Consider the following 12,565-nt stretch of genomic DNA (forward strand, 5'->3'; position numbering starts at 1 on the left):
CCGGACGCCAGGGCCCATGCAGAGGCGTGTGCTATATCACACGAAAATTTGGGAATCGGGTGGAATTCCAGTTTTAAGGCCCTAAAACGCCAAAACAGAGTAGCTGTCATGGTGAGGTGGTGACTATTGTTACTAAGGTCGTTTTGGAGGGGCCGACAAAATTTTAGACGATCAGGGTCTGTGGGCCCGTGCCCATGAAGGAGCTTTGGGCTATATCATACGAAAATTTGGGAATTAGGCAAAATTACAATTTTATGGCCCAAAAACACAAAAAACGAGTAACAGTTATGGCGAGGCAGTGACTATTGTTCCTTAGGTCGTTATTGATGGGACGACAAAAGTTTAGGCAATCCGGGTACAAGCGCCTAGGCCAACATAGAAGGAGTGGTCTATAGCATACGAAAACCTGGCCACCGGTGGCCAATCAAGTTTTATGGCCCTAAAATGCCAAGAAATGAGTAACGGTCATGGTGCGGTGATGACTATTGTTCCTTAGGTCGTTATTGATGGGCCGATAAAATTTTAGGTGATCTAGGTGGGGCACCCGGGCCGATGCAGGATGCGTGGGTTATAATATAGGAAAATCAAGCCATTGGCCGCCATGCGAGTTTTATGGCAAAAAAATACCAAAAATCGAATAACGGTCATGGCGAGGCAGTGACTATTGTTCCTTAGGTCGTTTTTTAGGGGCCGGCAAAATTTTAGGCGAAACGGGTTCGGGTGCCCGGTGCATACAAAATTTTGGGAATCAGACGGAATTTCAATTGTATGACCCTAAAACGTACAAAAATGAGTAACGATCATGGTGAGACAGTGACTATTATTCCTTAGGTAATTTTTAATGGGTCAACAAAATTTTAGGCGATCCAGGTGTGGGCGCTCGGGTGCCCAGACCTAAAGTAACGGTCATGGCGAGGCGATGACTATTGTTCCTTAGTTCTTTTTGATGGGCTGAAATAATTTAAAGCGATCCGGGTCCAGGCGTGGTAGCCCATGCAGAAGGCGTAGGCTATAGCACACAAAAAATTGAAATCGACCGGAATACATATTTTATAGCCTTAAAACTCCAAAAAACAAGTAACGGTCACGACGAGACGGTAACTATTGTTGCTTAGGTTATTTTTTATAGGTCGACAAAATTTTTGGCGATCCGGGTCCGGGCACTTGAGCCCATGCATATGACCATCATGGCGAGGTGGAGACTATTGTTTCTTAGATCCTTTTTGATGGGACGGCAAAATTTTAGGAGATTCGGATCCGGGCGTCTGGGCCCATGCAGGAGGTGTGGCTATAACTCACGAAAATCTATGAATCTAGAGAAATTTCAGTTTTATGGTCCTAAAATTCTAAAAATGAGTAACGGTCATGGCGAGGTGGTGACTATTGTTCCTTAGTCATTTTTAAATGGCCGACCAAATTTTAGGCAATCTAGGTCCGGGCGCCTGGGCCCTTGCGGGAGGTGTGGGGTATAGCATACGAAAATCTATAATCCAATTTTAAGGCCCTAAAATACCAAAAAATGAGTAACGGACATGGCGAGGCTGTGACTATTGTTTCTTAGGTCATTTTTGATGGGTCGACATAATTTTAGGAGCTCCGAGTCTGGATGTCGGGCCCAAGCAGAGGCGTGGGCTATAGCACATGAAAATTTGGGAATCAGGTGGAATTCCAATTTTATGGCCCTAAAACGCCAAAACAGAGTGACAGTCATAGTGAGGTGGTGACTATTGTTCCTATTGTCGTTTTTGAGGGGCCATCAAAATTTTAGGCGATCGGGGTCCAGGCGCCCGGGCCCATGAAGGAGGAGTGGGCTATAGCATATAACATACGAAAATCTGGCCATCGTTCGCCAATCTAGTTTTATGGACATAAAATACCAAAATCCGAGTAACAGTCATGGCGAGGAGGTGACTATTGTTTCTTAGGTTGTTTTTGAGGGGTCGGCAAAATTTTAGGCGATACGAATTCGGGTGCTCGGTCCCATGAAGGAGTTATGGGCTATAGCATACGAAATGTTTGGAATCGGGAGGAATTTTAATTTAATGGCCCTAAAACGCAAAAAAGAGTAACGGTCATGGTGAGACAATGACTATTGTTCCTTAGGTTATTTTTTACGGGCCGAATTATTTTTACGTGATCCAGGTCCGGGCACCTGGGCCCATGCAGGAGGCGTGGGTTATAGCTCACGAAAATCTGGAAATCGGGAAAAATTCCAGTTTTATGGCCTTAAAATGCTAAAATATGAGTAACGGACAGCGCAAAACAGTGATTGTTGTTACTTAAGTCATTCATGATGGACCGGCAAAATATTTTGCGATTCGGGTCCTGGCGCCCGGGCCCATGCAGGAGGCGTAGCACACAAAAATTTGAGAATAGGGCGGAATTTAATTTTTATGGCCCTAAAATACACAAAAATGAGTAACGGGTAGGGAAAGTCGGTGACTATTGTTCCTTAGGTTTTTTTTCATGGGTCAAATTTTTTTTATGCAATCCGGGTCTGGGCGTTAGGGCCCACATAAGAGGCATGGTCTATAGCACACGAACATCTAGGAATCGAGTGGAATATTTAGTTTTATAGCCTTAAAACTCCAAAAATGAGTAACACACACGAAGAGGCGGTGACTATTGTTGCTTAGATTATTTTTTATGGAACGACAAAATTTTAGGCAATTTGAGGCGGTGGCTACTGTTCCTTAGATCGTTTACAATGAACCAAATACTTTTTAGGTGATTCAGATTAGGACTCTCAGGTCCATGTAGGAGGCGTAGGCTATATAGCACACGAAAATATGGGAGTCGGGAGGAATTCCAGTTCTATGGCCTTAAAACACTAAAACATGAGTAACAGAAGGGAGAAATAGTGACTGTTATTACTTAGGTCATTTATGATGGGGCAGAAATTTTTTAGGTGATTCGGGTCCGGGCGCCCGGGCCAATGCAGGAGGCGTGGGCTATAGCACACGAAAATTTGGGAATAGGGTAGAATTTAATTTTTATGGCCCTAAAATACCAAAAAATAAGTAACGGACATGACGAGTGATGAGTGGGGATTTTGATTACTGATTCGCACCTTTTTACTTTGCTTTTAGTCCGAAAGTGTTTAATTGAATACCCGAAAACTAATGAAATATGTTTAATTACAGGTGTAATTGGAAAATGAGCCATTAAGATGAAATCCAACTCAAGAAGGAGTGATCTGAACTCAAGGACAAAATCGGCACAAAAGCACAAAGTACGGACCGAAGATTGCGAAAGAAAGTTTATCAGAGTCCAAATGCAAAGTGCGGTCCGTACATGAAATGTGCGGTCGTAGAAGTTAAGCAAGATCAGAAGTTCAGAGAGTTCTCATTCCAAGCTCAAAGGAAGTGCGGACATCACAATTATTGTGTGGCTGCAGAAGTCAGCTACGCGGTCACACTCAGAAATGTGCGGTCCGCAGAAGAGCCCTGTGCGACCGCACTCAGAAATGTGCGGTCCATAGAAGAATCCTGTACGGCTGCACTCAGAAATGTGCGGTCCGCAGAAGAACCCTGTGCAGTCGTACCCAGAAAAGTGCGGACTACAGAATATGAGAGATACGGCCGCGGTTTAGAATTGTGCGGCCGTAGATTTAAATCCTGTCAAGACTGAAGTAGAGTGCGGACCGCACATGGAATTGTGCGGCCACAGAACCTCCGAAAAGGGCAATTTTGTCCGAAAATTCCAGCACTGTATAAATAGAATAGTTTCACCTTTTTAGGTTAACTTACGTACCTTTTGACATCAATAGCCATTTATTTTGCTTCTTTTAGTTATTTTTGCCATTGTGAGCTTTTTGAATATTAGTTTTATTATTTTAATCTTTAATATGGGTTTAATTATCACTTCTTCTTCTTCATCTCCTAATTTAAGCATGAGTAGCTAGATTTTTACTAGGGTTGTGACCCAGTCCTAGGGTGTGAACTTAATGGGTGCTTTATTTATTGCTTGTTTATGGTTGGTTGTTGATTATCTAGCCTAGTTCTTGCTTTTATTTGAAGATTTAATGGTTGCAAATATTATTTCACGCCTAATTGACTTGGTCTCTACTTGAGAAAAGGAGACTTAGTCTAGGAAAACTTGGCTAGTAAGAAATTGGGTCAATCGAGAGATTGATAAACTTAATTAAAGGGTTGAACCTAGAGATAGTACAACCCAACTTGAGCTTATTATCAACTGCTTTGTTCAACACCCATTTGGACTTGAGAAAGCCAAATTGGGCAAAATCACTCTCTGACCGAGAGGTATTGAGTGGGTACTTGAGTTTTGATAGCTATAATACACCCCGACCAAGATAAAGCTTTATGAATTACAACCCATTAAGAGAACACCTAGGTGAAGGTAATAGCCCTAGGCCTTTTTACCATTTGAAAAACAAACAACTATAATTTTCTAGTTTTAATTCTTAGTTTAAAATAGATTTAAAAACAAACCAACTTTTGCGAAAGTGTAATCCGAGATAATTCAAGCTCATTCACTCGAATATATACTCTTAAGCCCCATTCATAGCTCCCTGTAGAAAATCGACCCCGACTCCTTTTTGGGTACTATTATTGCTTCGACCGTTTCACAACCCCAAATAGAGGTGTGGGTTGGATGAGATCAAGTTTTGGCGCCGTTGCCGGGGAGAATAATAACGGATTTTGCTATATATTTGGTTTTGTATGTGAATTATCTCCTTTTCCTTCCTTGTTACTAATATGTGAGTATTGTAGGTGCATTGATGGCAAACAACGAGTTTTGAAACATAGTTGTGGGGGATGTGGACGTTGATGATGATGATGCAATGGATGAAGTCCCTCTTGAACCTCAAGCCAATAGATCAGGCCGACTGCCTCAAGACAATGTGCCCGTTCCACCCCCACCTCCACCACGAGCGGCTCCATACCTGGTGTTACCGAATGAAGGGTATGCAAGTACTATAGTCCCACCCCGTATTAGGGTGGGCAACTTTCAAATAACCAATGTGATGCTCACTTTGCTCAAGCAACGAGGGTTCTTCACTGGTGCATCGGGTCAAAATGCATATAAACATTTGAAGGGGTTCGTTGATACATGTTGGGGAAGCAAACAAACAAATATCTCAGAGGATGCTTTGAGGCTAAGGTTTTTTCCCTTCTCTCTACGAAGGAAAGCTTTATATTGGTTGTAACGTTTGCGAAATCATTTCATTCGTACGTGGGATGAAATTACGGAGAAATTTATTTCAAAGTACTTTTCTTCCGGGCACATGGCTATTCTTCGGGACGAAATTTTAGCATTCAAGCAAGATCCTAATGAATCACTACACGAGATATGGGAAAGATATAGGACAATGGTGAAAGAGTGCCCCAACAATGATATGACGGAAAACATGATTCAACAAACTTTTTATCGGGGGATAAATACTACCAACCAATGTGTAGTGAATCAACTTGCCGGTGGGAACTTCATGACTACGCCTTACGCGGAGGCATGTGAGATTTTGGATGAAATGGCGGATACTTCATCGGCGTGGCAATCTAGAGCCAATGTTCCACAAGGTGATCCAAATGTGATTCTTCTTAATAAAGAGTTACATGACCATGGGCAAGCAATAGCCGAGTTGACAACCACCATGAAACAATTGGAAAAGGCTCAAATTCAACAAGTGCAAAACCCGAGGCAAGTCAATGCTATGGAGGGAGTCAATATGATGGTAAACAAAACAAGACCAAGAAGTTCACAAGTGCAACAAAGAATGGACAATTTTGTGCAAGATGATAGTGGGTTTGATCAAGGCGATTCTTACAATGATCAAGATGAAGAGGTTCAATATGTGAACAACTTTCAAGGGAAAATAAACAACCACCAAGGCCCTAGTAAAAAACAATGGAGACCTTTGAATAATCAAGGCAATTGGAATTCTAGCAATTAAGGCAATTGGAATAGTGGAAACAATCAAGGCAATTGGAATTCTAGCAATTAAGGCAATTGGAATAGTGGAAACAATCAAGGCAATTGGAGTAGAATCTATAACCAAGGGAACTGGCAAAACAATAATCATCAGGGAAATTGGGAGGCAAAAACCAAGGCGCGTTGAACTACAACCAAGGAAATCGGGGGTCGGGTTTTCAAAGGCCCCCGATGTACCAACAACCAGCAACCCACCTCCTTATCCTTCTCATGGTCCTAATTCCTCCAACAATGAAATAGGTTGTATTGAGAACATGTTCAAGCAAATGATGGAGAAAGAATGTCGATTTTGATGCCCAACTTCCTTCACACAACACATCAATCTGTAACTTAGAAGTGCAAATGGGTCAAATATCTCAAGCTTTAAATTCGCATCCTAAAGGGGCACTACCAAGTGATACGGTAGTGAACCCGAAGGGTGGGAACACTACGAGGCATGCCATAGCCGTTGCTACAAGAAGTGGAAAAGGTGGGAATGCACCTACCTCAAGCCAAACGCAACTTGTCGACGATGAGCAAGTGGTAAAGGAAGAGGAGATCCCGAACAATATGGTACAAGCAAAAGATGAAGAGCGGATTGATATTGATAACACGGTGGAAGAGACTCAAGAGGATGTGAACCCGTCTAGGGATCATATGATTGACATACCAGAAATGGTAGTGCAAAAAACTAAGACACCATTGCCTAAGCCACATCCTCCCTATCCTTAAAGGCTTGCCAAGCAAAAATGGCGAGAATCAATTCAAGAAGTTCATTGATATGATGAAGAGTCTCTCTATAAATGTGCCATTAGTTGAAGCTTTGGAGAAAATGTCCGGATATGCTAAGTTTATGAAAGACTTGGTGATAAAGAAGAGATCGATGAATTTTGAAACTATCAAAGTCACTCACCAAGTGAGTGCAATTGTGCATTCGATGTCTCCAAAGTTGGAAGATCCCGGTGTTTTCACAATTTCTTGTACCATTAGAAGTGCCGAATTTGTAAAAGCTCTCTGTGACCTTGGGGCGATTATCAACTTGATGCCCTTTTCGATTTTCAAAACATTGGAAATTGGGCAACCAAGACCCACATATATGAGATTACAAATGACCGACCGTACAATGAAGAGACCGTTGGGGGTGATTGAGGATGTATTGATTCGGATTGACAAGTTCATTCTCCCGGCGGATTTTGTGATTCTTGATTGTGAAGTGGACTATGAGGTACCGAATATTCTTGTTAGACCTTTCCTTGCTACGGTAAAGGCTCTCGTTGATGTGCAAGTCGGTGAACTCACTTTCCGGGTGGGTGATGAAAAGGCGATGTTCCACGTGTGCAAATCTATGAGGCAACTGAGTAGCAATGAAGTGTGTTTGTTCGTGGACTTGGTGACCGATGTGATTATTGATGATACAAGTGCCACGATTAATGTGGGTGACATGTTGGAGGCCGTTTTGTTAAATTTTGATGATGAGGAAATGGATGACTTCATGAAATGTGTAAATTATTTGCAAGGGAATGGGTCATACGATTATGCACCACAGAAACTTTCCTTGGATCTCGAAAATAGGAAAACTCCTCCTACAAAGCCTTTAATTAAAGAGCCTCCTATCTTGGAGTTGAAGCCATTGCTTCCACATCTCAGGTATGAATTCCTTGGCCCTTGTTCTACTTTACCGGTTATTCTTTCCTCTTGTTTGACTAACGTGCAGGTTGACTCTATATTGGCGGTGCTTCACAAGAGGAAGAAAGTTATTGGGTGGACTTTGGCGGATATTCGGGGAATAAGTCGCGCATTTTGCATGCACAAGATTAATTTGGTGGAAGATGCAAAACCCTCCATTGAACATCAAAGGAGACTCAATGAAGCAATGCAAGAGATGGTCAAAAAGGAGATCATAAAGTTATTGGATGTCAGGGTTGTATACCCCTACTTCTAACAGTTCGTGGACTTATCCGGTGCAATGCGTTCCGAATAAGGGGGCATAGCTGTGGTCACCAATGATAAGAATAAGTTGATTCCAACAAGAACGATGACCAGGTGGAGAGTGTGTATGGACTATCTGAAGCTAAACAAAATCACAAGGAAAGACCATTTCCCATTACCCTTTCTTGACCAAATGCTTGATAGGTTGGCCGGCCGGGAGTTCTATTGCTTTCTAGATGGATGTTCATGCTACAATCAAATCCTTATTGCCCCGAAATATCAAGAGAAAATAACCTTCACTTGTCCCTATGGAACGTTTGCTTTCAAGCGGATGCCATTTGGCTTATGCAATGCACCGATAACTTTTCAATGGTGTATGATGGCGATCTTTATGGATATGGTAGAGGACTACCTTGAAGTCTTCATGGATGACTTTTCGGTAGTCGGGGTTCCTTTGATGATTGCTTGGAAAATTTGGATAAGATTTTGGCAAAGTGTGAAGAAACGAACTTAATGTTGTATTGGGAGAAATTCTATTTCATGGTCGAGGAGGGTATTGTCCTTGGCGACAAAATTTCGAAGAAGGGAATAGAGGTTGACAAGGCGAAAATAGAGGTGATTTCTAAACTTCCACCTCCAAAATCCGTGAAGGGCGTAAGAAGTTTCTTGGGTCATGCGGGGTCCTACCAGCGTTTCATAAAGGATTTTTCCAAGGTGGTGAATCCCTTGTACAAGCTTTTGGAGAAAGATGCTAAATTTTACTTCAATGATGATTGCATGAGAGCATTAGAATTGTTCAAGTTCAAGTTGACAATTACTCCCATTATCACCGTCCCGAATTGGAGCATTCCTTTTGAGCTCATGTGTGATGCTAGTGATGGGGCGGTTGGAGCAGTTTTGGGACAACGTATCAATAACATCTTTCATACGGTATACTATTATAGTAAGACAATGAATGATGCCCAAGTCAATTACACTGTGACAGAAAAAGAGCTCCTTGCCATTGTGTTTGCTATTGAGAAGTTCCGCCCGTACTTGATGGGTGTAAAAGTGATTGTCTACACGGATCATGCGGCACTTTGTTACCTTGTGAGAAAGAAATATTCCAAAGCCTGGTTGATGAGATGGGTGCTTTTGTTGCAAGAGTATGACATAGACATCCAAGACCGAAAAAGAAGTGAAAACCAAGTGGCTGACCACTTGTCTCGCTTGGAGCTGGAGGGGAGGCTGCATGATGGCCTTGAAATCAATGACTCCTTCCCCGATGAGCAACTCTTAGCCATTTCAATGAAAGAGGTGCCATGGTTCGCGGATCTAGCAAATTTTCTTGTGAGTGGTATTATCCTGGATGAGTTCTCTTCAAACCAAAGGAAGAAGCTCAAACAGGATTGTCAAGACTATTATTGGGATGAAACGCCTTTTCCAGATTTGTACGGATGGAGTGATTAGAAGATGTGTACCGGAGGATGAACAATGTAAAATTCTTGGGGCTTGTCATTCTTCTCCATATGGTGATCACCATGGTGGAGCACGAACGGCGGCCAAAGTGTTAAGTTACGGTTTCTATTGGCCCACTCTTTACAAGGATGCAAGTGATCTCGTCAAGCGTTAAGATGAATGTCAAAGGGCCGGTGGAATCTCAAAGAAAAATGAAATGCCCCTCACCACTATTTTGGAGATTGATATTTTTGATGTGTGGGGTATTGACTTCATAGGCCCCTTTGTGAGTTCTTGTGGAAATACCTACTTCTTGGTATCTGTTTATTATGTGTCAAAAAGGGTTGAGGCCGTTGCTCTACCCAACAATGAAGCAAGAAGTGTGGTGGCATTTTTGAAGAATAACATTTTCACAAGGTTTGGTACTCCGCGGGCTATCATAAGCGACGTGGGGTTGCATTTTTGTAACAAAGCTTTTGACACCTTGCTTAGCAAGTATGGTGTCACTCATAAAGTTACGACTCACTATCACCCTCAAGCAAGTGGTCAAGTGGAAGTCTCCAACCGGGAGATAAAGAGTATTTTATCCAAAACAGTGAATGCTAATCGGACGGATTGGTCAAAGAAGCTTGATGATGCACTATGGGCTTATCGGACTGCTTTCAAAACTCCTATCGGGATGTCTCCATACCATTTAGTGTTTGGCAAAGTTTGTCATCTTCTAGTGGAACTTGAGCACAAGTCCATGTGGGCTTTAAAGAAGTTAAATTTTGATTGGGATGCAGCTTCCACCTTGTGGGTTGCACATTTGAATGAATTAGATAAATTCTGGTACCATGCATATGCATGTTAGTCCTTGTACAAAGAAAGATCGAAGTAACTTCATGACAAATACATCTGAAACATGGAATTCGAGGTGGGTGATCTTGTTTTGTTGTTCAACTCACAATTGAAGAGGTTTCCCGGAAAGTTGAAATCCAAATGGAGTGATCCCTTTGAAATTATGGGTGTGATATCTTTTGGTGCATTGGACTTGAAGAATATAACTGATGAGGTATTCCGAGACAATGGTCACCGAGTGAAGCATTATTTGGGACAAGCTTATGATGGCCACATGGTGGCAGTGATTTATTTGAAGTGATGTAATCTGCGTCATGCCGCGACGTTAAATCAGGCGCTTCTTGGGAGGCAACCCATGTTTCTTTTTCTTGTTCTTTTTCTTCTTCTTTAGATAGGGTTTCTTTTGTGCTAACTGGTTTTGAAGTGTGTTTCAGGAATGATTGTGCTTTATAGGGATTGTGCTCAGAAAAATTGACTAATCATGGAAAAAGTGCGGACCGCACATGTATTGTACAGACCGCACAAGTCTTGTGCGGACCGCACAACTTGAGATGAAACATTGCACACTCTCTGAAGTTTGTTTGTCAGAGAAATGGCCATTGTACGACCGCACAAGGAAATCTGCGGTCCTCACCAGAATCTGCGGTCGCACAAGGAATTCTGCTGACCACAGATCAACAAAGGGTAAATGCCCATCAGGTAAAAGAGTGCGGACCGCAGAAAGAATTCTGCGGCCACACTCATCTCTTGAAATTTTGGCCAATCCGTTAAGTATAAATAGTATCCTTCACTTTACTATTACAACTTTACACTCTCGGAGAATCAAAACAAAGGCACAAATATTGCACTCAACAGAAGCACTCATTCTCCTCATAAATCATCATCTTTGATTTCTCCTCAACACCACTTCATCACTGGTATATTCAAATCATCCTTAGAATTTTTTAACTTTCTTAATTTAGTTGATAATTTGTTTAGTTATTTCCAATTGTCAAATTCATAACCATGTGGACTATAATTTGTGTTGGGTAAACTCCTAGTTGCTATATGGGGGATGGGTATTTGATTGATATACTTTAATTGTTACTACCATGTCCAAATTGTGCGAAAGAGTAGAAACCCTAGAATCTGCCCGATAAATTTTTGAATTGTGCGGTTCGCAGATCAGTAGGCTAAGGCATTTGGTGTAGAATGATTGTGTGGACCGCACTTGAAATTGTGCGGTCCACAGAAAATCAATTGCGGCAGTAGAAAAGTGTATGTGGCCGCAGATCAGAGAGTTGTCATTTTTGAATTTTCAATGTGCCGTCGCACCAAAAATTATGCGGACCGCACTTAAAATTGTGCGGACCGCAGAATCATCACTGTGGCCGCACTTTCAAATTGTGCGGTACGCACAACCCTATCTGCGGCTACACTAAAAAATATGTGGTCTGCACTTCCCCAACCTGCAACATATTTTGTTCTGCAAATTTTCTGCTTACCTGCACTTAACTAGAACTGACTCTTACTGCTATTTTGTGTAGAATATGGTTAGATCACGTGGTCGTGGTGATACATCAAAAGGGAGGGGTGAACCTTCCAAAGGCAGAGGCAAATTCACCTTACCCCTCTCCCTCCAAAAAGTGATCAGTAAGAAGGAAATAGCAGGCCGAGGTATATAGCTGGAGCCCTCTAAATCAAGTTCATATGCCCCGTCTAGGAAAGCATCAGAGGGTGACTCAATGCAAAGGCAGTCTGTTGTGCAATCACAGTCACATCTTCCCCAGGACAGATACCGACTGAGAAATGATCCTACCTTTTCTAAGAGTACTTCTGAGGGGTCGGAAGGGAACAATCAGGCTTCAGAGCCTTTAGCTACACATGCTCCCGACACACCAGCTACTATAGTGGAGGTGGATGAGATCTCAAATGATGGTCGGGGGGGGGGGGGGGGTGATACCAGAGTTGCAGGACTGGAGAGGTCAAAAAAGAAGGAAGTTTGGGAAGATAGGTTTATGAGCCTGACTGCATTCAACAAGTTCCGAGAGTGGTGGTCGCAGAGATCGCTCACTCTTAAGCGATAGTTTGTGTTAAAAGATCTGGATAGATACAACCCAAATGTGTTAAGACAATTTCAGGAAAGAAAAAGGTGGACATGGTTCACTCAAAGTGTAGTGGATGTTAAAGAGCACTTGGTCCGGGAATTTTATGCCAATTTGGCACACATCAAGAAGGGGACAAAAGTGACAAAAATGAGGTTTGACTAAACCACCCTGAACACATACCTAAGGTTGGAGGATGTGGAGCCAGTGCAATACTTGGAAAAGCTAGCTATGGGAGATGCAGCTCTCCCATGGCTAGCTGAGCTTATGGTAGCTCCGAGACCACCACCACCGTGGATCACAACAAGGATTCCAATTCAGCGGAACACCCAGAATTTTGAGGC

The 12,565-nt window shown here is 42.4% G+C and overlaps 1 protein-coding gene across 2 annotated transcripts in view; it reads left to right on the forward strand.

Moving 5' to 3' along the window:
* LOC138896996 (uncharacterized) overlaps window positions 1–12,053 on the forward strand; it is a 36,007-nt gene extending 23,954 nt beyond the window's left edge. The window contains exon 2 of one of the 2 annotated variants that reach the window (XR_011410710.1): window positions 3,144–3,863. Coding sequence is in view for 1 of the 2 variants with exons in the window: in XM_070182945.1 (XP_070039046.1) it covers window positions 6,713–7,873 (1,161 nt within the window). In the remaining variant the exon portion in view is untranslated. Of the gene's footprint in view, window positions 1–3,143; window positions 3,864–4,733 lie in introns of those variants that run through there. The other variant, XM_070182945.1, reaches the window with a different exon arrangement.
* Window positions 12,054–12,565: the final 512 nt, after the last annotated feature.

This window comes from Nicotiana tomentosiformis, chromosome 8 (assembly GCF_000390325.3).
Source record: "Nicotiana tomentosiformis chromosome 8, ASM39032v3, whole genome shotgun sequence".
NCBI lineage: Eukaryota > Viridiplantae > Streptophyta > Magnoliopsida > Solanales > Solanaceae > Nicotiana > Nicotiana tomentosiformis.